The sequence below is a fragment of the Marmota flaviventris genome, chromosome 13 (genome assembly GCF_047511675.1).
Source record: "Marmota flaviventris isolate mMarFla1 chromosome 13, mMarFla1.hap1, whole genome shotgun sequence".
Taxonomy (NCBI): domain Eukaryota; kingdom Metazoa; phylum Chordata; class Mammalia; order Rodentia; family Sciuridae; genus Marmota; species Marmota flaviventris.
The window spans coordinates 29773243-29800723 of record NC_092510.1 but is presented as its reverse complement, the minus strand read 5'-3'; the positions used below and the strand labels follow the sequence as shown (position 1 = coordinate 29800723).

General features: G+C 36.5%; 1 protein-coding gene across 1 annotated transcript in view; it reads right to left on the bottom strand.

Annotated features, from left to right (window-relative positions):
- Trpm6 (transient receptor potential cation channel subfamily M member 6) overlaps positions 1-27481 on the bottom strand; it is a 149484-nt gene that overhangs the window by 58954 nt on the left and 63049 nt on the right. The window contains exons 11-22 of the mRNA XM_071600391.1: positions 25448-25616; positions 24399-24522; positions 22076-22148; positions 21853-21953; positions 19011-19145; positions 17990-18043; positions 14754-14894; positions 12348-12449; positions 10640-10920; positions 8619-8847; positions 6112-6264; positions 1441-1587 (exon numbers count right to left, since the gene is read on the bottom strand). Coding sequence (XP_071456492.1) covers positions 1441-1587; positions 6112-6264; positions 8619-8847; positions 10640-10920; positions 12348-12449; positions 14754-14894; positions 17990-18043; positions 19011-19145; positions 21853-21953; positions 22076-22148; positions 24399-24522; positions 25448-25616 — 1709 coding nt within the window. The remainder of the gene's footprint in view (positions 1-1440; positions 1588-6111; positions 6265-8618; positions 8848-10639; positions 10921-12347; positions 12450-14753; positions 14895-17989; positions 18044-19010; positions 19146-21852; positions 21954-22075; positions 22149-24398; positions 24523-25447; positions 25617-27481) is intronic.

Sequence of the window (27481 nt, the reverse complement as noted above, 5' to 3'; positions counted from 1 at the left end):
CAAAGTGGCTCATGCATATAATCCCAGTGGCTCAGGAGGCTGAGACAGGAGGATCAAGTTCAAAGCCAGTCCAAGCAATTTAGCAAGACCCTAAGCAAATCAGCAAGAGCCTGTCTCAAAATAAAATATAAAGAAGGGCTGGGATGTGGCTCAATGGTAAAGTGCCCCTTGACTCAATCCCTGGTACAAAAAAAAAAAAAAGAAAAGAAAGAAAGAAACTCTCAGGGCTCCTACTGGTTTCTCAAATATTTTTTTGCAAATTCAAAAAAGTAGTGAAACCATATGTGCCGCAGTCTGGCTGGGCACAATTCAGGAGCCACTTGTTAAAAGAAACGAACTTTATTTTTAGAACACACACACCGCACCACACAGCTCTTCAGGAAAAACCCTCAGAGCCCAACTGCCACCACCGGCTTCCCACAAGCCTCTCAACCTCCCCCACTCCTCCTGCTCTTGAGGCCGATTGGCTGGGTCATGTGGGCGGAGCCAAAAAAGTCCCCCAATGAGCAGGTCTGTGGTCTGAAAGGGCAGGGAAACAACCCAATGAGCATCACCGCAGAGGAGCCAATCAGTTGGCAGCTAGAAGTTTGCTGGCAGCTGGAAGTTGCCTGGGGCCCCTTCGGCTGTGGCTCTCAACACACGTCCTTTGAAGTGAGATTTGATTTTTAGAAACAGATAAAAGTCTTTCAGAGTTAGATATTTATTCAATAAATATATGAAATAAGTGTGTGGTTAGCCAAGTACATATTGTGAAATATAACTCATTTAGATAAATATCTTTTAATAGTCACACTTCAAATGTTTAAGAAATACAAAACTTTGGCTAAGAACATTTTAAGTATAACTAAGCATTAGAAAAATAAATGCTACTAACAATGTGAAAGCACTCAATACATTTAATTAAATTAATTAATTAATTCACACTTTCTCTGAATCTTTGCTATCTATAATAGAGTTGATATTTGATGGCACAATTCAGATTCTAAACTTTTTATTATCCACACATGCTGTTGAAGACAAAAACAAACACTTGCATTTTTGTCTATGTCACACAAACAATTATTATTAATATTAATGGCATTCCTACAAAGAAAAGCTTGATTCAACTGCTGATTTTTCTTGCCCCACATGGGAAAAGAATCCACTTAATCCTACAGACACTGCTGTTAATCTTGTTGTTTCTCAAAGCTCCAAATGCTCAGTTCCATCTGTGCTAACTTCAAACTCTCTAAGGGAGAAGAATACACATGCTCTCAACTTCCCAATGTCTACTCTGGCTTCCCATGCCCTCTCCAATCCTCTTTGTGTCTCCTTTGTCTTTTTTTTCCCTGCATTTCTATACTTTTATCCCAAGTTGGAAAATCAGGTACTTCAGTGTCCACTTTACCATGAGCTCCTAATGGTCATTAATACTATTTATACTGCTGTAGTGAAACCAACCGTGTAAAACCAAAACTTCACAATGGGAGCGCTGTAGAACTCATAGACTTTCCTAGTCCAAGGAAGGCTTTTGGGCCCATTTGTTAAATCAAAGTGCTGATTTTCATCCACTTTCTCATCAGGGCCCCTCTCCAAATCACAGTCTTTCTGTAAAATAAAAAAAACAATTTTCAGGGTGCAATTCAGTGGTAGAGCTCATGCTTTGCTTCTATGAGACCTTGAGTTCAACCCTCAGCACTTCCACCAAAATAATTAATAATAATAATAAATCATTTTGTAGGCACCTTAACTCAAATGTTGACAGGTATGGAAATCTAAAACATCGTAAATGATATATTATAAATGAATTGTCCAAATTATAGGCTTAGCCTTAATCGTAAATGATATATTATAAATGAATTGTCCAAATTATAGTCTTAGCCTTAAAGAGAGAAAACTGCATATGTTACATAAATCTTTGACCAGGTAAGGAACATAGGATATTTCTGAAATGCAAACTGAATTTCTAGTAATCAAACCCAAAGTAAGAATAATTCTAAGGAATTACAAATGTTCGCTGTTCCTGTTCTGATTAATCTCCTTTAGCAGTAATTTTGGAACTTCGTGGTAAAAGCAATAACATGTTACATTTATTTCCTTAATACAAGAGGACAAAATGGACATGAAATCAATAATGCCTCTACTCTAGATCATGGGAAGTCAGCCACAGTGTTCATTTAGGATTCTGACCTCTAGCAGCTTTCCAAGTATTTAGAGCTGAGAAGCTCTTAGCCTGGAGTTCACGGGCCCTCTGCTCAGGAGTTCCTTGGACACCCTGCAACTATATGCAGGTATTTGTGTTGTATGTGCATATTGTTTTTTTAGGAAAAGAATTAAACCTTTCATCAGCTTCTTAAAAATTATATGTCAGCCTAAAAGCAGTAACCCTTGTAGGTGATGAGCATGAGAACCTGTGGGACATGATCACCTGAGTGTGACCACACCCATGCCCACAGAGAGCAGGCTTTTGAAAAAGGAAACATGAGAAACGATATGAAAACAAAAAAGCACCTGTAGCCTAATTGTCATGATGAAGGAGAATATAGAAGCAAAAGGGAAGCAGGAGAGCTATACCCTACTTTATTTCTATGGGACTTTAATTTTTACTGGGAAATGCATTCATTTCATAATTTTAAAGTAATACTAAAAGAAAAGAAAGGAATATTCTCTGCTACTTCTCACCCTAACCCATTCCTTCAAACTAGTCACAAAAGTTCCTTCCCTAATGTCTATCCTGCAAGGTTAGCAAGATTTTTCAAGCTCAGAAATGAATCAAATTTTGTTTGAATTGTTTATAAAACAGCAAAAATGTAATTTTCAAGGCCTTGGGCATCCAGATGGGTTATCTTTAGTGCCTGTTTGTTTAGTTTCCCTCACTTTGTGCAGTGGAATTGAGGTTGTGACTTAGAGATGTAGGAACTGACCTGGTTCCTAACAGGTTTGAACAAGCCTCAAGTGAAAATGGCTGAAAACCAATTAGAAAAGTCATCATTGACTGAGATTTAATGACACCAATACCACTTCAAAAATACCCCAGAAATCAATCATTAAGTAATGATCTTTCTATCGAATGACTTCTCTTATTTTTTCTAAGAGTGTTTCATTAGGCCTGAATTACTCCTGACAATTTAGAATGGACTATAAAGTATATAAAGTGACAATTGAGCCTATCTCTGAGTTGTCAAAAACAAATGCCATCAGAAAGTCAATATGGGACTTCTGTTCATGACTTCTGTTTTTTTCTTTAGAGGACGGCAGAGACAAAAATACTTGGCTTAGTTAGCTTGTTCATTCCATTCAGGTCCCTCTCTCTTTCTCTCTCTGCCTCCCTCCCTCTCTCTGTTCCTCTCCTCCACTCTCTTTCTCTCTAATACCAGCAAGTACACAAAATTACAACCACAACACTCAACCCTGATGCAGGTAGAATAGATTATTCAACCTGCTTAATTTTTTTCAATTGCTATTTATCAACCTAAGACTGAGTTCATCTCTCCCGTTCCAAACCTACTCCATTTTCATTCATTCCTGCATCCCTTTCAAGGCTCCTTGTGTACCCACCAATTTCTCAATCACATTTGCCATTTCCCTTTAACTCATTCCCCATGCTCAATTGACTCTTCATTAAAATCTGTCATTTTCTCTCCCAATCTATTGCTACTGATCCTGGATAATGCCCGTATTACTTCTCACAGGAGTGTTCTTCCTGACCCATGTTCTCCCTGCCTTCATCCTGTCTTGGTGTTAAACCATCCTATGCACTGCAGGCAGTATAATTTTCCTATTAGTCATACACGTTCACTGGTTCTCCAATGATTAAAATGGAATTCATAGAGTAAAGCAAGCAGATCCAGAGGAGGATGGAGGGGAGGAAGAGGGAAGGTGCTGAGGAATGAAAGTAACCAAATTATCTTTATGTGCATGAATGAACATGCATAATGAATGCCACTGTCATGTATAATTAGAACATGTATAATAAAGATATAACTCTTTCCTTCATAGGGCATACAAGAATCTCTACAATTTAACCTCAACTTACTTTTCAAGCCATGCCTACAGATCCTTCCATGCCTACAGATCCTCCATAACAAACAATGGCACTTGTGAAGTTCGCTGATGCCTTGTTATTTCCTGCCTCTGTGCCACTTCCTGTTGTCATTCTCTTTTCCCTCTCCACATCTTCAAGTCTCAACTCAAACATCACGTCTATCATGAAGCTGTCACCAACCCCTAACCCTCAGCTATGGGCTGAGGGTTATCTTCCATGGGTAAGCCCACTCTGCCTCTTCCTCATTCCTAAGACAGCCCATGGCATCCAAATTCCGGCTTTTAAGAGATTGGCAACTAGGAAAACTTAAATTTCTCTTGGCAAAGTAATTTTGCCCATTCAAATTTCAATGAGGAATTTTACAAAGCCTCACAAAACAAATACAGTATTTGATTCTGTATAGTTTCAGCATGAGAATAATGGCCTTCATTCTCCTATTACTATACATATTCTCATTATATTTATATTTATTATTTCAAAGGCACTCCAAAGGCATCTACTTTTTTTGCCTTCCTCTAGTTTTCTCCCACAATACATAATGCAAGTTATGCTCCTCAATTAATTAATCACATTGGCTGAATATGCATTATGAAATCTTGTATATCCCAACAAACTGTTGCTCTCATCCTTACCCAGCAAAATTCTAAAACCTAGTCAGCTAATCAATAAGTGTTGCTTAAGTAAAATTCAAAGATTAAAGAAAACGTGTTCCTATGATTATAAGTTATTTGTAATACACATATGTGAAATACTTTTTTATAACTGATTTATGATTTAAAATGAATAATGGTGAGGCATCATGGACATTCTGTCTGATGATAAACCCAGAGGGGCAGAGGCCACATTTGACTAGCTCAGGTATGTGAGAGATGACTTCCCACACATTCTACAGAGGTTGAAATGTACCTGGCCTCTTGGATTCTAAGAATCCCTGACAGACTATCAAGCAGAAGGAAGGAAGGAAGGAAAGGAGGGAGGAAATAGGGAAGGGGGCAGGGAAAGAAGAAGGGGAGAAGGAAGGAGGGGAGAGGAACACACACATACCCAAATGATAGTGATGGTTAAAATAGTTAACTACCTATCTGACAGAAGCATCAACCAATCAGAATGGCTATTCAACCAAATATAACAGATGCCAATCATAAAACACTAATTACAAATAATTTTCACTTAGCATATACTGAATGTATTTTTAAATATTATAATACATACTTTATAAATGCAAAAGTACACCAGACAGGATTCTAAAGACACTTCCTTCATGTGTAAGTACCTAAGAAGACATTACTATACCTCATAGTAAATGATGATTTTATAAGCAATGACCCAATTAGAAACATGAAAAGCAAAGAACATATTCAGAGCATACTGGAAACTCTGCAGTTAAGATGGGCTGTGGCAGAAGTAGCTCAGACAGACCACACATGTGGAACTCATAACTCCCCTCGGCCACTGAATATAACATATGGAAAGATCTGTGGAATGGAACTGGGAAGATTGGCACAAATTCTAAACACAGATCTTTAGGAACAAGCATTTTAGGAACATGAGGCATTTTTCATTGTTGCTTTAGAATAGTGAGTCAATTTACTATACTAGTTGCAAAGGAAAATGAAAACTTAGACACATGTTAAGTATAATAAAGTCTTTGATTTGGGCTTCAAATTAGAAATGGAGTATTTCGTTCAATACTCCATAGTTAATTAGGCCTTTCATATATGTCACGCTTGACCACAATATAATAATATTAAGATTAGGCTGAAGAAGGACAGGGGCTGTAGCTCAGTGGCAGAGCGCTTGCCTCGCATGCATGAGGTACTGGATTCAATTCTCAGCATCACATAAAAATAAAAAACAAATAATCTAAGGGCATTCTGTTCATCTACAACTACAAAAAAAAAATTAGGCAGAAGAGAACCATGTGCTTGATTGATGAGTCAGGCATTTGAGAATAATGCATAACCCTAGGGCACATCCCTGGCAACAGGAATTTTGTTTACCACATTACTATATAAATAAACATTGTGGGTATGTCTATTTGTATACAGTCAATACCATAAAAACTCAATTTACTATGTCACACTGACCATACAAGCACTTTCTTTGCTACTGACGGGGTTCTGGTCACCATAATACCATGTAAACTGGAAGTCCTGGGACTGGGGAACATGGGACATCTCAGCTTTGCTTTTAAATTCCAGTGTCAAAATGGTGGGTGGTAAAAGAATGCTTATGATGATCTGCGAAAAAAAATAAAATAAGTAAGAAAGGATACACAGATGCATGTAGCACTCAGATAACAAAACTAAGATTTTAAGTGTCTAGAAAATATCAGATCCATTCCCAATTCAATTTATATCCTGATTCTATTCATATTTGTTGACTCAGCAATTTCATTTCTACAAGTGTTTCCCTAAGAAATACTCCAGAGTACAAACATGTAGATACAGATGTTCACTGTAGGGTTATTTACAAAAGCACAAAACTCATGTGACAACCTAAACATTCATCTATACATTGACAACCAGCACGGAACAACATAAAAGTGAAGTAATACCCAATCATTAAATGACAAATACAATGTTGAAAAGATTATCCAGGAAATATTGTTGAGTGACCAAAAAAAGAAAAAAAAAATCATAGAACAGTGATCCCATTTAAAAAAAAATTAAACTTTAAATATACGATCATAGACATATATGCATTTTAAAGTTTAGAAATATGTAGTATAACATACTATACAGTATACTATGCCAGCAGGACCTGGGCAAGGCAATGCAAGTATTATTTTTCAATGAATACATTTTTTTAATAATTTTTAAAAAACTTTAAGTATATATTACCATATAAAACATATTAGAATTTATTCATATTTTTAAATCAAGAATGTAAAAACACAAAAACATATCTATCTCCCATCCTACACAAATATATTGTCTGCCAGTAAGACCCAATTTTTTCATTATATTGCTATCATTTATAAATTATTAATAGTTTTTTTCACAATTATTTGTAAACTGTGTGCTGGTGCATGCCTGAAATCCCAACTGCTTGGGAAACTTAGAAGGATTGCAAGTTCAAGGTCAGCCGGGGCAACTTAATGAGACCCTGTCTCAAAATTAAATGAAAAGGTCTGAGGCTGTAGGTCAGCAGTAGAACACTTACTTAGCATGCACAAGGCCCTGGGTTCCATCCCCAACACACCCCAGCCCCCCAAAACAAAGAAGAAGATGTTTTTTGTCCAACTTATATGGCCTTCAAGGTGAAGTGTTTGGAAGACTTAATAAATGCTGTAAAGATCACTTGCTAAATCCTACCTGTTTTTAGCTAACATTAAGCCTCGGTATTATGGGATTGAGTGAGCAAAAATAAAATTAAGCCTGACTACCCACTATTCATGTTTTAAAAAACTGAAGTCATGCTTAAATAATTATTTTTTCTTTTGCAGTACTGGAATGGAACCCAGGGACTCACACAAGCTAAGAAAGTACTCTATCACTGCGTTACGTTCCCAACTCCTGCTGGGTTGTTTATTTTATTGTTTTGTTTTAGTATGATTTCCTGTAAGGACTCTCTGGGATTGGGGGAACAGCTCAGTGGTAGAGCGCTTGCTTAGCACAATGAGGCACTGGGTTTGATCCTTGACACCACATAAATAAATAAATAAATAAAGGTTAAATTCTTTAAAAATATATATGCATATATGTATATATAGGTATATGTGTGTATTCTTATGTAGTTCTTAATATTCATGATTTATCTCCTTCTATTTAGTTTCAGAAGCACATTCTATAGGTTGACCACAACCTAAAACTGTAAATTTAGGTTCCATGTCAAAGGTTAAATGTCCTTTTTACTTAATTCATTTTACTCTTGGTAATTTAAGATGAAGGAGGAGCAAAGAATTTGGAGATGGTTATTGGTGTGAAGAAACGAGTTTGAGGGCAGCCTTATAAAAGAGTCACTGGGCCCTGAAACAGCACATTGGATGAGAATTGCCAGACATCGCTAATCTTACTTAGCTTACTATCTATTAGTGTTTGTTGTTATTGTTTTGTTTTGTTGTTATTTTGGTGCTGGGATTAAACCCAGGGCCTCACACATGCTGGATGTATACTCCACCAATGAGTTACACCCCAGCCTCTGTTAGTATTATTGTTTTTTGTTTGTTTTTGTTTTGTTTTGTTGTCTTTTTAATTACAGTTTGATCAGAAAGTATTCTTAAACTAAGAAAAATTTCCCTGAAAAGTCTCCTTTACTTCTGTCAGGATTCTCCCAGGCAGTGGCATGTAATAATAACAACACCTACATGTTTGAATCTGCTTAACTTCTTCTCCCCTCCTTCACATGGGTCTTTGACCGGACATGTTCAATTACTCCCATTGTTGAAAAGTAACTGTGTCAATGGCAGACAAAGTAGTTTTTGGAGATGCCCCTGGAGATGCCCCTGTGAAAATCCTGCCTCATCTGTGAGAAGATAGCAACTGGTTTTCCTGTGAGTTCCTTGCAGGAACAAACAAAAAAAAAATGGAGCTCAAGAATATAGACCTTTCCACTGAACCAACATTAAACTCTGTAAGGAAAGTCAATTTACCTTCAGCCAAGAGTTTTTCCTCATTTTCAGGCGCCCCATCCACATGTCTGTCAGCAGCATTTGGGTACAAGAATGTGAAACAAAGGGACGCAGCCCTCCAGACACAGCCAGTTTCAGGCAGGTAGAATTGCTCCAGTTCTTGAGTTCGTATGTCAGCAGCTTCATGGCCATTCGCTCGTTCTGCTTGAAGGCCTTCTCCAACACATCCAGGGCCAGCTGGCCAAACTGCCTGCAAGAACACAGTGGTGAACGGAGAATGCAAGGCCAAGGGAGAGCTCCAGAAATGTTCTAAAAGATTGGATAGGAGACTCAAAAAGCACCAGTCAATTAGGCTTTATTTAAGAAACATTAAGAATCTCAGTTTGCAGAAGTTAAAGGAAAGGCTGCTTAGGAAAGGGATTTTTCTCCTCTTCATGAAGGAACAAAACCTCAGAGGAGTTTCCTGGTAGCATATGGAATTTAGTTGACACCTGACTTATTCACAGGGAGGAGTCAGTGCACACTATGCAACAAGCTACAGAAGGCTTGGTGTGGGACTCCTGGTAAGACCTAGTAGAGAATTATTTGGTGAAAAACACTTCAAAACCAAGCTAGCATCTAAGGAATGTTGTGGAACCACTTTTCTTCTTTCTAACTTTCTTTCTTTTTTATTTTTATTTATTTTTTTATTTTTTTAGAGAGAGAGAGAATTTTTTAATATTTATTTTTTAGTTTTTGGTGGACACAACGTCTTTATCTTATTTGTATGTGGTGCTGAGGATCGAACCCAGCGCCTTGCGCATGCCAAGCGAGCACTACCACTTGAGCCACATCCCCAGCCCTTCTTTTTTATTTTTACCAGATACCTGGATGACTTAAATAAAAAGCTAGACCTAGAGACATCGTCAGAAGATTTTCCAGGAGGACGTTTCCTTTGGAAAAAAACGCCATTCTCTGGAATTTTAAATCACAATTGTAAATGAGTTTCCGTTATCTCTAGGCTTCCCCTCTTAATACAATACTTTAGTAATCAAAACATCAAAAACATTCCCAACTTTTCTGTCTTCTGCCATTACTCTCTGGTTCTTAAACACAATACATTTATTCATTTTCCCAACATGAGAGATACTTAAGGTTACAAACAACTCTTAATTTCACTGAATGTCAAAGAGTTTGAGATTTGGGAAAAATTTTCAACATCATTCATTTCAAAATCATTAACTATAGATGGGAAGCTAAAGCCGAGAAATATGGTCAAGTGACCTGTCCAGTTAGTATACAGCTGGACTTAGGACCCAGCTTTTCTGACCTGAAGCCCTCTTCTCTTTCGTATATCCCACAAAGGTCCTTAAAATCCCTACAGACCCTTTAACAGGAGAGTCCATTAAATGTACCATGTGATGGTTAATGTTAGGTGTCAACATGACTGGATTAAGGAATACCTAGAAAACTGATAAAGCATTATTTGGGGTGTGTCTGTGAGAGTGTTTCCAGAGGAGCTTAGTCTGTAAGTCTGAAATGGACCAGGGACATCCATCCTCAGTATTTGTTCTCCCAATCTGCTGGGGAGAACAAATACAGAAAGCAAATGGGTCTCTTTCCCTGAGGCCTGGGCCAAGCTTTTCTCCTCCTGCCTTGTACAACAGAAGTCCAGGCCCTCCAGCCTTTGGGATCCAGTACTTATACCAGGCACCCTCCCCAGTTTCCCAGGCTTTCAGCCTGGAACTGAGAGTACTACCAGTGGGGCTTCTCTGGTTCCGAAGTCTTTGAACTTGGACTGAACCATGCTACTAGCATCCACAGGTCTCCAGTCTATGGATAACCTGTTATGGGACTTCTCAGCCACTATAATCACACAACACAAATCCCCTCTCATGTATCTACCTGCGTAGCCTGCTGGTTCTGTCTCTCTGGAGAATCCTGACTAACTGACATGGTAATAAATCTACTTGTCTTACAAGTTCTAAGGCGAGGGAGATAAAAGTGTCTAACCATTCTAAGAACTGTCCGTGTTTAGTATGAAGTAAAGAGGTAACTCCTACTTTGAGTAATTTTTCAACTCTTCTGAGGCGTCGTCCACCATATTGCTGTCCTTAGCTTCGTGGGCCATCGCTCGGTAGAGAATGCAAGCAATCACTGCCTTAACTGTGGCTTCCTCTCCATGCTGCCAGAAGAACATGGCCATCTTCTGCCTTTTCATGAGCACAGCCCAAACCAGCAGGTCATTGTAAGGATAAATAAAGCCAGTGGACTCAGGGTCATCTGTAATGTCTTGTCTTTCTTTTGACTTCTTCCTTGATTTATGAGAGACTCCAGACTTTTCCTGTTGGAAAGCAAAATAGGATTACATTTCCAAATACTAGGATGAGGTTTTACCTAATATAACACAGCAAGTATCTTAGAGATATTTTTAAAATCACTTAAAACAAGACATGGAAATATTGATAGGACTTAATAACCAGCAAGAAAAAATTAAACATTCTACAGTGATGTATTCTTGTTGTATTTAAGGTATCCAGAGTCCCTAAGCTGAGACACTTTAAATTCACATGGCACAACTACTTTGGGATATACCCAGTAACTATATGACAACTTTTGATTTCTCAAGGAAGTATGTTGAAATAATATATTGGAAATTATTTTAAAAATCTCTAACCTCACTTTATCAAATAGATTTATAATTTTTCCCTTAAGTGGATGTCACTAGTATTCCAAACATGCATCAAAACAGATTTGTTTTTAAGTTTTCTTTCCCTTATTCTAATTTCATTTCTCTAGGGATAATAATGAAATAGTATTCTCCTCCTGGTGAGGTCACTCTTAGCTCATCTCAGATGTCACTTCGTATGTCTTTATTTCATTGTCTCTCGTACTGTACTACCGTATAACCTGGAGAAAAATGGGACCATTTCTGAGTCATCTTCATATCTTTCCTGACCCACTTGCTTCCCAAACTTAACCTAGTAGCCAGCATAATACTTGGAAATATAATAACGATTCAGTAATTATTCTTTGCAATTTGAGGGACCATAGCAAAAGAATTCTAATCTATTTTCTCTCTTTCCATAAATAAAGGAAATCTGTATTCATTAATGATGGCCAAGGGTAATCAAATATATGTTCATCCCAGGAGCCTTGGAAAGCAAATCTCTTTAATCCAACATGGCAAATATTTCTATGGAAATGCTTAAGCAAAATCATTTATCTCCAGAAGAAAATGGGATTAAGGAAGTAAGAAGCAAAGGGAAATATTAAGGTTGTTGTGTATGTGCAGGCACACACACACACATGCAATTATCATTATACCATAATGACAGGCTAAATTAATCTCAAGAAAACCTCTGAACGGAAAAAGGAAGACACAAAAAGGCATTTTTGAGAGCACTGAAGGAGAAGGAAGCAGTCCTCATACAGCTTAACCTTGGTTCAGGAAAGACAAGGATGTAGTGTTGGGCAATGATTATAAATTTTTAATACTATGGCATAGACTGCCAGCCTGAGTCACCGTCTGGGCATGGCAAAGCTAGGAGAAAGAAAGAGAAACCAAAGTGCAAGCCCAGACAATCACTGGGTTGCCAGTGCTATATCCTAGGCCTTTGCTCCTGATTGTCAGAGGACAGCTGTGTTATGCTTTTTGACTTTACAAATGGTTCCTCTATTTGCACCTTGCTTTCTCCAACATTCCATGAAGAAACAATCTCAGTCTGAGAGAATAATTTATTGTCCACTCTAAAAATAAATGAGTGATACCTTGAATTTATAAGGCTGGGCAGTTCTGAAGAACTGGGAATGCAAGGTGTTTTCTGCAGACTCGTTTCTATTTGACAAAGAACATCGCTGGTGAAGAGGGTGCTGGGAGAAGCTTTGAGCAAAGCTGGTCGTTCTCTGGCATATATAGTTATTTTGTTATTTTTTTTTAAGAAAAGAAAACAGAAAAAAAAGAAAAGTTATAGTGGTAACAATATTTTTTTCATAGACAATAATTAAAATATATAATAAATAAATATAAATATATATATTTATATATTTTTATATAAAAATAAATATAATGTTCCACCAAATATCTAATGGTTATGCCTCTCATCCATCATTAGCATTTCATCTCCCTGGAGCCTAATTACTCAAGAGCTTCTCATAATCTTCCTCTTATTAAGCACACTGCTACTTTCTAACATCTTAGAGAACACACTCTTCTGCTCCCTACTGTATATTTGCATTCCTTCTCTATGTGGAAATTCCATTAGAATCAATGGATATTCTATCATTGGAACAAGTTCAAAATAGGCAATAAAGATTTATAGTTCTGATAAGAAAAAGTTTCCATTCACAAACGGCTCCAAGAATAAGTGAAGTTAGAAAGTTATGAAATTTCTCCAGATGTTATATAGTTTTCTCTTGAAAATATAGAAATTAAAAGCTTTATAGGATTAGATCTATAAACTCTAGATTTATATTTAAATCTAGAGTTTCAGTGACTGGGCCCAATAGGAACATAAGTCATTGTTATCAGCATCAAGTGTTCATCAATAAGAAACAAAAACACAAAGAAGTATATTAAAAGAACTGACATAAAAATACAGGCTACTTCTGGCTCTTGAGATAGCCCACATTCTCCCCTGAATGTATACTCTTTGCTTTATCCCCATTCCCCATGTTTCTCACTCTTAAGAAAGTCCACATTCTCTCTTGAATGTGTCTCTGCTTTCTTAAATACATCACTGTGTCTCTAAAAAAATTATACACACACACACACACATACACACACACATATATATGTATACACACATTAAAAAAACTACAGGCTACAATCAGTCCTCATATCTGCCATTGGTAAACTCACAGCAATATATATATATATATATATATATATATATATATATATATATATATAGAGAGAGAGAGAGAGAGAGAGAGAGAGAGAGAGAGAGAGAGATATTTGGTAGAACATTATATATATATATATATACATACACACACACACATATATATATATATTTTTTTTAATGAAATAGCTGGTACCTCCTAAATACATCCCTATGCCTCTGAAATCTTAACAGAGAATTTTCTGGGTATGTTTTGGGCTTCCATCTGTTTTGCATTGTCCTGTTTTTTCCAAGTCCTAAAGCCAAGTTCAGCTTCCACTTCTCATTACTTTTTATAAAGGGCCAAAGTGGCTGAATAGTCCAGGCTCTTTATATGATCTGATCCCAACCACCTTTCAAATCTCATCTCTTGTGCCTTTGGCACTTACTCTCCAGTAAAGGTCTCCTTGTCACTGCAAAAAACATACTCTGGTATCTGAGTGCTCAGGCCCTCACTGCTCCTGCTCCTGTCAACATAAATACCCCAAACTCCCTCTTCTGCCCTTATCTTCTCAGAGGAGTTCGGCTCCTACAGTACAGTCTACAATGGAAATTCCAAAACACAAGCAATTTTTTTGTGCTAATCTACTAAATAACAACTCTAAACTTTTATTCTTAGATTTTCAAAACTATGATAGAAAACAAAATGTTTATTTCTATTTTTAAAAAATTTCTGTTTGCATCTTCCAATAAAATCCCTGTGTTTATCCCAAGGTTGTCATCATCTGGCTGTGGGCTAAAGAGTTTATAGATCTAATCCTAATTAGCTTTTAATTTCTATATTTTCAAAAGAAAACAAAGAGAAAAAGAACTGGCCATTTCTCTCTCTAACAAGTCCCATCTCATCACATTACTTCTATTTCAATGTAGCACTTATTTTTTAAAATATTTATTTTTTACTTGTAGTTGGACACAATACCTTTATTTTATTCATTTATTTTTATGTGGTGCTGGGGATCGAACCCGGGACCTTGCACGTGCTAGGTGAGTGCTCTACCACTGACACACAACCCCAGCCCTCAATATATCACTTATTATGTTCTGTTTTGTATTATGGTTAGTTCTTCATAAATCTATATCATCTAGAAGTTTCTAAACTCCTGCTCTTTATGTTCATCCCATCGCAGCATGCCAGGACGAAGCACAGTATTTACATACAGCAGGTAAAAAAAGGTTCACAAATAGAACGTCCATGTTAGAAGCTATTGACATCTGAACATAACAAACCATTTTTCTAAACCTACAATTTCTAATTATTCTTAATTTCATTAGGGGCACTTGTTAATTATGCTACCTTGTGTTTCCTGTAGAGGTTGTTGTAGAGGGCTCTGAAACTTTTCCTAGTATAGCTGCTGCGATATGCTCCACCAATGAGGTATTCTATCACCAATCCGATGTCAATCAGAGTTATTCTGTAGCCTGAAAGAAGGGTGTGCTGCAACAAAAGCACGCAAGGAGTTGTGACTTTCAGTTCTCTTTCTCTGCCTCTTTGGCCGTGCTATCAGACAATAACCAAGTTACTTTCAATGAGGTATACTTTAATCCTCTTTACAAACTAATCGATTTATATTGCCAGCTATTGATAGAATCTACTTATTCAGAAGAAAAAAAAATCTTAGCCTTAACATCTTTTTACTTTCATAGACAGCAAATGTACGCCTACATCTATCTTCTCTTTCCCTCTCCCTATCATGAATGCAAACATAGGCACACATATATTTGAATAAGATACAATTAAATGTAGTATTATAGAGAATCTATAGATTGTTTTGTAATATATATATATATATATATATATATATATATATATATATATATATATCTAACAACAAAAGTAAAATCATGAAGTATATAGTAAATGTAGGAAATCCAAAATTCACATTGGGTTAACTTTTTTTCTTATGGTACCAAGGACTGAATTCAGCGATACTTAACCACCGAGCAACATCCTCAGCCCTTTGAATTTTTGATTTTGAGACAGGATCTTGCTAAGTTGCTTAGGGTCTAGCTAAATTGCTGAGGCTGGTCTTGAATTTGTGATCCTCCTGCCTTAGCTGGGATTACAGGCATGCACCTCCATGCCCGGTTTATATTGGGTTAATTTTTCAGCTTCTGTTGAAATGGCTGTTACACCTTGAAGTGTGTTGAACACATCATATGTAAAACAAGAATGTGGAAGGAAGTAGAACAAACATAAATAAGGAACATAGAATTACAGAGTCAAATGATATCTCAAAACATGAGGCTGTGCCAAGAGAAATGTTATAGCTGACAGCAGGATTGAACAGCAAATTTCCAAGTACATGGCTCTTACTCTAAATGAAAATTATTTTGACCCCCTACACCTCACATTGTATAGCTGCTGACTTCTAAACTGCCATTCGTAGTAAGTTTTTTAAGGTGGAGTGTTAAACAAGGTCTCTAAAATGGACAAATTGTGAATAACATTCGCGAAGCTATGAACAAGAAATTAGGGGTTTTTTTTGTTTTTTTGGTTTTTTTTTTTTGTGTGTGTGTGAAAGAGAGAGAAGACAGAGAGAGAGTATGTGTATCCATATATACTTTTCTCTTTTTTTCACATTTATTATTTATTTTTTTCAAAGAACATCAAAAAAATAACAATCCTGGCAACCAAGTGTGGTGGCACATGCCTATAATCCCAGTGGCTCAGGAGGCTGAGACAGGAGAATTGAAAGTTCAAAGCCAGCCTCAGCAACTTAGCAAGACTCTGTCTCAAAAAAATAAAAACTAGAAAGGGCTGGGGATGTGGCTCAGGGGTCAAGCACCCCTGGGTTCAATCCCTGGTAGAAAAATAAATAAATAAATAACATTCCTACTTGCTGCTAGTTAAAGGCATAAATTTGCTGGGCATGGTAGTGCACACCTATAATTCCAGGGACCCGGGAGGCTGAGACAGGAGGGCCATAAGTTCAAAGTCAGTGTGGGAAACCCAGTAAGTCCCTGTCTCAAAGGAAAAAATAAAAAGAACTGGGTTTGTGGATCAATGGTAAAGCACCACTGGATTCAATCCCCAATAAAAACAACGGTAAATAAATTAATAAGAGCATCTTTAACCTATTTTATGCCTTTTTCTTCAATTTACTGATAGAGTTTAAAGAAATAATTTAAGAAACTATCTTGACATAGCATAAATCAATATAAATAAAATCCACCTCAGCATAGACACTTTTGCTTTTTACAAATTTGCCAAGTAAATTTCTTTCGCTCTGGTTCTCCTTCCAAGTCAACATAAGCAGAAATTCCACACTCTATCATTCCATCCTATGAGATACTAGACTTCAAAGAAATGAGGGAAGTTTTAAAATGTGCCTCAGTCGATTTTAACCAGAGTGACAAGACCAGGGGGAGAAAAGGAAGTCCCAATTCCTGGGTCTGATCTAACTCAAAGTTCCATGAGAAGACCAGGAGCAAAATCTGAACAAGGGTGTTGAGCAGTGGGGTCCTTCCAGACTCCCTAGAACAGTGGTTAGACCTAGAAAAAAATGTGCCAGTGTCCCCGAGCTGTCACAAATATTCAAAACAGTATCAACAAAAGCAACGAAATCATGTTAGTCCTCCAATAAAGACAACAGAACCACAGACTCTTTTTCTGCTGGCAGTTGTCACCATGGGCACCACTGCCCTATCATGTAGAGCTGAAGTTCTGATTGGAAGTGTTACATGTCTCCGTTTCATGCTTTTGTTTGTTTCTTTTTTGCAATTTCTTTTTTCACATATTTTATTGTTTCTTTCTGGTTATACATAACATTAGAATTCATTTTGACATAATTAAAAAAGCATGGTATATAATTTGCTCTAATTCAGTCCCCAGTATTTTCTCTTCCCCTTCCTTTCTTCCTCTCCTTGTTCCCTTCCCTCTATTCCACTGATCTTTCTGCTACTTATTTTAAGTCTTTTTTTTTCTTGTTGGTTAGTGTCTGTGGATGCATATGATGGTGAGATTCACTGTGGTGTATTCATGTGTGTACACATAGGAAAGTTAGGTCAGATTCATTTCTCTGTTCTTCCCTTATCCCATCTCTTCTCCCTCCCACTTAGTCCCCTTCATCTAGCCCACACCTTCCATCCTTTTTGATGGAATCTTCCACCCTTGATTCCCCTCTCCTTATTTTGGAATAGCTTCCAGAGAAAACATTCAACCTTTGGCTTTTTGAGTCTGGCTTATTTCACTTAGCATGACGTTCTCCATTTCTATTCATTTACCAGCAAATATCATAATTTCATTCTTCCTTATGACTGAGGAATATTTTATTGTGTATATATCTCACATTTTGTTCTTTATTAGCTAATGTCACTTTCTTGGTAGATCCAAACTAAAAACATAAAGTGAACTAAAGGAAAAAAATGTAAGAGTGTGGTTTGATGAGAAAAAATTGCTTAGAATCATATATATGTAAAAAGGGTAGATAATTCACTAGAAAATCAAAAGAAGCAAAATATGGCTACTCTTCTCATAATAAAGCTAAGACAATATACAAAGATATTTTCATATCTTTGTAATTAGGTTACCTGTTTTACATCTTGGACAAGATGATGCAACAGCATATTAGTCGGTCCTTGTTTCTGTGATAAAGAACAATAGAAAAAATTATTTCCTTTAATTAATATGTGGTAAAATGGGAGGACCCTTTATTTCCAAGTGTGTAAGTAATGCACAACATGGAAATTTTTGTTCAACATTTTTAGTAATGAAGATTAAGCTGGTTAGTTTTAAGAAAGAACTATCTCTAGGGAAGATGTATTTAGATGAAATATTTTTCTTTTTCTTTTGTCTTTGGATGAAAAAAAATTTCAAAACAAGGAATCTATCTATCTATATATTAAGGATGTCAGCTTTATGTGATAAGATGGAGAAATACATTTTAAGTAATTTATAAGTATTCTTTATTATATATAAATGTTCATACTATTATAAATCCTAAGACACAAGTACATTTCAACATTGGATATTTATTGAAACCTTATTATGATCAACCAGGTTTCTAAGGGATTCAGTGGCATATTTATAAAAATAGAAAGCAGTGAGTACTTACACTAAAAAATGGATATGTGGGTGCTCAAAAAGAGTTATAACCAATTCATACCCTAGGAACAGATTGCTGTGAACTATCTGGCATCATAAAGAAGAGAGGGCTTGAATAGGACATTGAAGAGAGAATAATATTCAAAGATAGAGGATAGGTATTTCCACTGCTTCAGCAACTGGTGTTTTCAGTAAAACAAGTAAAGTAAGTCAGACTAGTTTCAACAAAGGATTTGCATTGGGAAGTTGCAGTAACAGCATTTTAACAGTGGCCTTGGGTTAAGATACTTCAAGTAACTCAATAAAAGACAATTTGTTCTTATTCACATCTTTGTCTTTATCTATATCTTGGTAGAATAAACTAGAATTGGTGAGAAGGTTTCTCCTTCGGTTGAAAAGCCTGTATCTTTATAAACTGTGTACCTGAACATTCAAGGAGATAGGTAAATCCTAATCTAATTAGTAAATAAACCTTCAAGCAGATGGCTGATGAAGCTCTATACTCACCGTATTGTAGAGCTCTTCTAGTCGGGGAATCGTAAGAAAGCGATGGAGGTTCACTCCATTTTCTATCAAAAGCTTCACAAAATCCACACGATCCATCACCAAGGCATCTAACATTGCTTGTTCTAGTGTGCCAGGCTTCATAAGGTACAAATTAAAAGACAGTTAATGTAGAATGAACTAAGGAATTTTACATATTTGCACTTAAGCCATACACACCCAGTAATTACAAAATACAGCCTTACCAAGAATGTGCAGGACCTAAGTGAAGGCATCTTGACTAAATCAAGAAATATTTCATGGGAAAACTGACTATGACAAAGATTTCAGAACTTCCCAAAATGATGTGCAGACTTAATGCAATTCTAATAAAAATCAAAGGGTTTTTTGGTTTGGGGTTTAAAAAAATTTTTTCTAATGTTGGTAACATAATGTTTTCATTTAAGCTTTACCTGGTTTCTGAGTATAAACGGCAAGTTGAACATACTTCTCTAAATTTGTCCCACCATTAAGATTCAGCAAAAGAATTTTTTTTTAAAGAAAGAAAGAAATTCACAAGCACAAGGAGGACTAAAGTGGAGACAACAGTGCAACATTTTGGAAGTTGGAAAGCAGTTAGTCAAGTGGTAATTGACTTAGCAGTTTCCAGAAAGCCAAATAATTCAATTGGGAAATGTCAAGAACCAAACAAGATCTATGCCACTGAATTCCAGCAGCACCAAGATGAAATAAATGCCTTGGGTCCTTCCCTATCATCTTCCCCATTGGACTTCCAGGCAGGGGATCATAAGATTCTCTTCTGGTTAATAACACCGATGCAAGAGAAAACACATGAATCTGCTGACATCTGAGGGAGTCCCACAACAAATGGCACATTACTGTGAAGCTTACATCTACAGGAAAGCTCCAACTAGAGGCTCAGAGTTGCTAAAGAGCTTTCCATCCTCCACCCTTCAACAGAAAGACCAAAGCCAACAGATAAGAAAACATCAACAATGAGAAATCAGATAATGCATGGAGAAACCTTCAAAAAAGCTATCATTAAATAGTCTCAGAGAGATAAAATAAGACATATAATGGATGCCAATGAGAACAAAGGGTAGGAGAATACTATCAGAGAACATATTTGCTCTGGGAAATTACTAGATTAACTTCATGCTTTCAGAAGAGAAAAGCTTCATAGAAAACTTAAAGTTGAAGAAATCTACTAAAGAAAAGATAAGGAACATAGGAGGAAAAAGATAAGAAGATTAGAACAGCAATCCATAGGTTCAACATTCAGAATATAGGAATCCACAAAGAGAATGCAAAAAACAAACAAAATGGAATGGAAAGGAAAGGAAACATCCATGCCAATCTGATATCATGTGCCAATAATATAGAATGGATATACAGACTTATAGTAACACATATCATTGTGAAATCTCAGAACACTGGAAAAAGATTTTTGAAACTTACAGCGGGAGGGGAAAATGGCCATAAAGGATCTGAAAACAAATTTCTATTTCTCAACAGCAATGCTGAGTGCCCAAAATTCTGTAGAAAAACTTACTTAAGTGTAGATTAAAATATAGAAAAACATATAGATCCTCAAAATATTTATTTCCCATAGTCCCTTCTTAGAAGTTACCCAAGCATGCATGCCATCAAAATAAAGGAATAAATCACAAAGAGGAAGTCCTCATGTACAGAAAACAGGCACTCTTCCAGGGGAGTGAGAGAAAAAGATTCCCAGCATGATGGAGGTAGATTCTAGGAGTACAGCCAAGCACCAGGAATAGAGGCAATCTGCCCACATTGCAACCATGAGGCCCCCAAAAGGCAGATGTTGAGAGTCTTCTAAAATTGATGAATCAGAAGATAGCCATACAACTTTATTTAGAAATGGGGAGATTTAGCCAGGCACAGTGGCACACCACACATTTGTAATCCCAGAAACTCAGGAGATTGAGGTAGGATGATGACAAGTTCTAGGCCACCGAGGGCAATTTGGCGATCCTGTCCTGAAACTGTAGTGCAGTAGTACAGTATTCCTGGTTTCAATCCCCAGTACCACAAAAGAGAGAGAGAGAGAGAAATATGAAAATTTGTAAATGTCAGAACAGAACAGTCCAAAAATGTCAAAAGTAGTAGACTCCTTCTGGAAGGGAATTACATTTTTAAAAGCCCTTTAATACCATTTGATGTTTTAAACAATGTGCATGTATCATTTGACCCAAATATAATTTACCCAAGATATAGTCACAACCTTATTTTATTATATATATATATATATATATATATATATATATATATATATATATATATATATATATATAGTTGTTGATAGATCTTTAATTTATTTATATGCAGTGCTGAGAATCAAACACAGTGCCTCACACATGCCAGGCAAGTGCACTATCACTGAGCCACAGCTCCTGCCCAACAACTTTATTATTTAATGAACTGTTAATAGTGATCATCATTACCATTACAGGTAATCATTTTTTCCTATTTCCACTAATTTCAACTGTGAGTATTTATTACATATTCATGGAAATAGAGATATTTTCTAAGTTTTAAATAACAAAAATCCACCCATTCAAAAAATAAAATAAAAATCCTTCCATTCTGTCTTTCTTCCAACTTTCTTTTCCAGCTTAAATTAACTAAAGAGGGAAAAGTTATTTTCAGGGAGGCAAAGTATTGACAGAAATGTCCTAGCCATTCCTGGGTGCCCAGACATCAAGATGCTCTTCCTATATCCCTCCCAAACCTATCTATTTCTCCTTTAATTTTTTTCTCTGCCTCTCCCTAACAAAACATGCAAGATATATTTTTCCAAACAACACCGTTTTCATCATACCTTCCAATGTTGTCCGTAAATTAGGATATGTTTCTTGGCAATGTCCATTCTGTCCCAGGTCATTGCTAGATTTAATTGTTCTAATGTTGATAAATTTGTGCCTGTGGTAAAAGAAAGGAACAATCATATATTCTATTCAAAATATCCAGGCAACAAGCACAAGGTGCCCTGGAATGTGAGAACAGGAAGTGAGGAACAATTACAAATCTCTTCAGTCACTCACCCTTGAACAAAGCTGTTAGGATTGCTAAGTCAAGATCTTGCTGTTCTTCAGAGTCAGCATCAAATACGGTTATCTATAACAATTGAAAAATAAAAAAGCCTTATATTCAGAAACTACCAAAGACATGCTCTCAACCAATATTCATATAATTCACATTTAAGCTAATGAATTGAAGAAATCATTCCTCATTTTGTAATTTCAAAATGTAATTTAATTTTTTTTACTTATAGAATAAATCTTTTTAAATAGGGTAACAAAAAAAATCATAGGCGCTTGGAATAAGAAGAAACTTTATAAACTCCATGTGTATTAGAAGAAACATTTCTGAAAAAACAATATTATATTAATTTGCCATGTGCATGCTCAAAAAAAAAAAGAAGAAAAAGAACCTCAATGTTTATTTCTACTGAAAATAAGATCAATCTTCCTTTTGAAGGGATACCAAATGAGATCCTCCACTCACTTAAACTTAGAAACAAAGACCTTTGTTTTTTAATGAGAAATGAATCCTCAGACATTTGTCCTAAAACAAGCAAGGCAATATTACAATGGACTTAGTGACCAAGTACAATGAACAGTAGCACAGACATTGTTCACAATGTCAAAGTTCCCAGAGTGTTCTGGGTTGTGAATGTCTAAAAAAAAAAAAAGACAAAAACTAATGAATATATTTTAGCCTTTCCAGATGAAACTATGTTCCATATAGCAGAGGAAACTGGATTAACAGAAAAGAGCCAGGACTGACAAGCTTTGCTGTGCCAGGCCCTTCTGCCATGTTCTGCCTCACCACAGGCCCAGGATGAATGGGATCAGCTAACCATGGACTGAAATCTCTAAAGCCATGAGCCAAAATAAATCCCTTCTTCTTTAAGTTGATTTCATGAGGCATTTTGTCACAGGGATGAAGAGCTAAAACGGTTCCTATGAGATATAAATATCATGTTCCTACAGCTTCACACATTCATTCCCTTCACAATGCACATGAATAAAATCAACCTTCAAGGGCACAGGAGCTGAAAACCCAGTTGCTATAATGTGCAAACTCTTTAGCTGCCTTCCCTACTCTCCCAGTCATTACACTGTTCATTTCACTCGTTGATGACAGGAAGGGGCAAGCACAATGGCATCCTCTTTAACCTGTCCTTTTCTTAATTTACTGATTATTGTGGAAATAAAAAGTGTAGTAGACTAAGAACAAGATTTCACCTTGGACCTCAAGTTTCAGTTCTAACATTTTTTAACTACAAGGCTGTGCAAATCACTTAGATTCTTTGGCTTTCAGCTTCATTTTTGAAATTAGAGTACCGCTGTTACACTGAACTCACTCATGGGGCTATTTCAGGAGAAAAATATATTCAAAAGCACAATGCTAATTATAAACCCGATTGTTATTAGGTCACTGTTACATGTTTTACCACAATTTCTGTAGCCTAGTTCTATTCAACAGGTTTTTTGAGGGTAGGTACTATAATATCACCAAAATTCTTCCAATTCTGGAAAGTTCACTTTGAATCATGACATATCTGCATATGTGCTATAATTTTCAGCTTTATTTATTATATTTATTTTGGAGGGAGAGTATTCGGGATTGAACTCAGGGACACTCAACCACTGAGTCACATCTCCAGTACTATTTTGTATTTTATTTATAGACAGGGTCTCACTGAGTTGCTTAGTGCCTCATTTTTGCTGAAGCTGGCTTTGAACTCGAGATTCTCCTGCCTCAGCTTTTAGAGCCACTGAGATTACAGGCATACACACCAGGTAGAGCTAATTTTCAGCCTTATATCATCCAAGTCGATAAAAATTTTGACCCCAGTCCCTGACACACTAAACACTTTTCTGAAGTGTGCACATGGCCGCAGCCATAGCTTAGGAACTCTGTTTTCTATTCCAGTGTGTATTTTCACATTTCCTGTTGTCCAGTACAATCCCAACGACTTCCTCTAGGACAGTCCGTGATGCTGTCATCTGAACTCAGCAGACTTGAGTTCACTGAAGACAGGAAGCTGTTCCTTTACACTCTGAAAACATTTATGTGTAACTTTCACCAAGTTTTATGATGTTTCTGTAATACAGTTTATCCTATCCAGGGGCCTATCCTAGAGGCCTGTTCTAGGTATAGTCTGAAATTTGAATCATGAAGGATTGGGGTGGAGGTGAGGGTGAAGCAGGAAAAAGCTAAGGTGACTCAATGAAAGGTTGAATTCTGTTGAGTTACACCTACTCAAGTTCAAAATGGAAAAACTGAAAAAATTAAACATCGAAATGTCTGCAAACTGGTATTTTTTGAAGTCAGTTTGAATCATCAACTCATACTCACAAAATCCCTGTGCATCATACACTCCATTAAAATGTGAAAAAGGTGCTTGGACTGTTTCAGACTAAAGTTGAAAGTGTTCTGAATCATGCAGATGATTTCCTCTTTCACCTGAGGACGCAGCATCCTGAGAGAGAAATAAATGGTCGTGACTGGATGCACCCAGAGAAGGCACCAAGCCAGAAACTTCAATTCAAGAAAACCCAACTGCCCACCCCGCTGAAAAGGTTTCTATGGATAGTTCTGTCAGAGAGCAATTGAGCAGGAAGAAAATGCAAGGAGGGGATCCAGCAGAAGGCTGAACTGGAACATGAGTAAAAGGATGAGAAATGCTAAAAACTTTAAGAACCACTCATCCAGGTGACTTTAGGAAAAGGAGAGGTATGAAAAGACAGAGAGGGGTACAGGGTAGAAATAGGTGGCTGAAGTCTGAATGGGAAGAGAAATCAGAAGGAAAGAGATCCCAGAGAGCTGATAGAACATAAGCATGAAATACATTTACCAAATAGATTAACAGAGTTGGCATTTTACTTTTAGGCACTGTATTTATACAGCATAAACCTGCTTTCAAAGAAGATTCATGCTGCCCATAGGAATGGCTGGAGAAAAACTTTCTCATTTAAAAAGGGGACAGAAAGCTTGCGGTAAACACATGTTATGTAAATGCTGGCATGTTAATTTTTCCCTATTCACACTATTTTTTCTAATGGCAAATGAGTTTGAAGGAGATCTGGTTCCTTCCCTCCCTGCAGAGCTCTCTCAGATATAAGGGCCAATTGCAGGGACATCTCTTCATTGATTTCCCTGGAAATGCCTTTTCTGGAAGTTCAAACAAGGCTCAAGATTCCCTAATAAAGGCAAGCCATTCCTCAGCTAAGAAAATACAGCCTTCATTGTTGGGGAGGCATCTAGGGACTAATGAACAAAAATGATTTCCAGTGTCACCCTCTGTACTCCAAGGATATCCGGCCCACATCATGTACGGCTTAAAGATCTAAAATGGAAAAGTAAGTAGGTCACTGTCATTTTTAAAAGAAGAGTTGAGGACTTACCCTTCATCTTCTAAGTGTTTGTGGGTAAAGGCCAGGAGGTCGGCAGCTCTGCCTGTACCTTCACACACCACCACTGGGTCTTTGTCCTTGACAGTCTCCCACACCATGAGGATGACGTTAGGACCTCCTTCCACCACCAGCTGCACCACAGGCACACCTTGTCGTGAGCCTGTTTCAGATCACAAACTATCATCAGACTGTGACAAAACATCCCTCTCTAAGAGTCAGCCCCTTTGGTTTCTAGGCACAAGTCTTTCCACTACCACATATCCTCATTGCTTGCACCTGCCCTGTCTCTTAATTTACCCAGTTTGCTTAGATGAAGTCAAGCCATAAACATGGACTTCAAATAAAATGTAGCATAAAATATGGTGAGGGCCTCCTTAAGTTTTTGCCAGGACAAAAGTTAACTCAAGTCTTTCAGTGATTTAAAAAAAAGAAAAAAAGACATTGTCTTCAAGAAAGTTAAACTTTTCATTTTGGGAAATCCCAAACATCGAAAAGTAAACAGAACTATATGATGGATTCAAATGTATCCATCACTCCTCCATAAATATGATCAATTTTTTAAATATTTTTTTTCCTTTTCTTGCAGTACTCGGAAATGAACCCAGCGACATCCTACCATTGAGCTAGATCCCTAGTCCTATTTATTTATTGACAGGGTTTTGATAAGTTCCTGAGGCTGGCCTTGAACTTGTGATCTTCCTGCCTGAGACTCCCAAGTCACTGGGATTAAAGCATGGGACCCAGCTCAATAAATTTTTAATAGTCATTATTTGAATTATCATTATTTAAACAAGATGAATTGGGCAACCCTCAAAGATGTTTACATTTCAATATATTCTGGTTTTTAACTGTTTGAATTCTTACTGGCAGCATTAATTATTTTATTACAACAATGAAAAAAATAAGAAGCAGCCAAGTCACTCCTTTAAAAAAGACATTAAGTGAAAAAAATATATATATAGAATGAAATAAATAATATACCCAATTTGTATTTTCAAAACCTTATAATTGCCTATATATTTTACATGCATATGCCTATATCTTTAACATGTTATATAAATGACTAGAAAAATCTGGAAGGATATACATCAAACTATTAGCAGTGGAAAAGGTAGGGGAGGGTTTGGATAAATTTGTTCATCTTACATATTTCTTATTACATTTTAATATCATACACTCATGGTATATATCACTTTTTTTGGTGTTGTCATTGAACACAAGTCTTTGCACATGTTTAGAAAACACTTTAACATTGAAATGCACTCCAGATTGATATATTAATTTTATTTATTATGCAATGGCAATACTAGAGATTGAACCCAGGGGTGCTCTACTTTTTTGTTTGTTTGTTTTGTTTTGTTGATATAGGATCTCACTACGTTGCCCAAGCTAGCTTCAAACTTGTAATCCGTCTGCCCCAGCCTCCTGAGTTACTAGGATTACAGGTGTGTACCACCAATACCTGACTGATATATTACTTTTAAATCAATACTTTTACTTTTTCTTTTCAAAAGAAGAAAAATTAGCAGGCAACAGCATACCTGCCAATTCCACCTCCTTATTGTTGTCTCCATATCACAAAAAGCAAACCTAGGATCTATCAACCAGTAGACATAGGGTCTTCCAATCATATCATCTTATCAAAACTAAATTAAATGTGGAAAATGTTTTATTGAAGCACAAAGGCAAGAAAGAAAACTTAGATAAATATTCATTAATCTTGTGACAGAAAAAAAATTTCTAAGAGAATCTCTTACATCTCATACAATAGAATATTACATAGCCATTAGAAATGTACTAGCATGCTTATTAACATGAAAATGCATCCATGTTTAGTGGGAAAGAAGAGACTACAAAACAAGCACAGATATCTTATCATCCCAGTTTTCATTTTAAAAATGTTGCTCTGTATGGGGAGTGATTATTGTTTTTGCTATTTTCATATGAGTTCTCCTTAGAATAAGGATGTTACCAATCCACTACGATGGATCCCACATTCTTTGTCCACAGTCAGGGAAGCCCTCC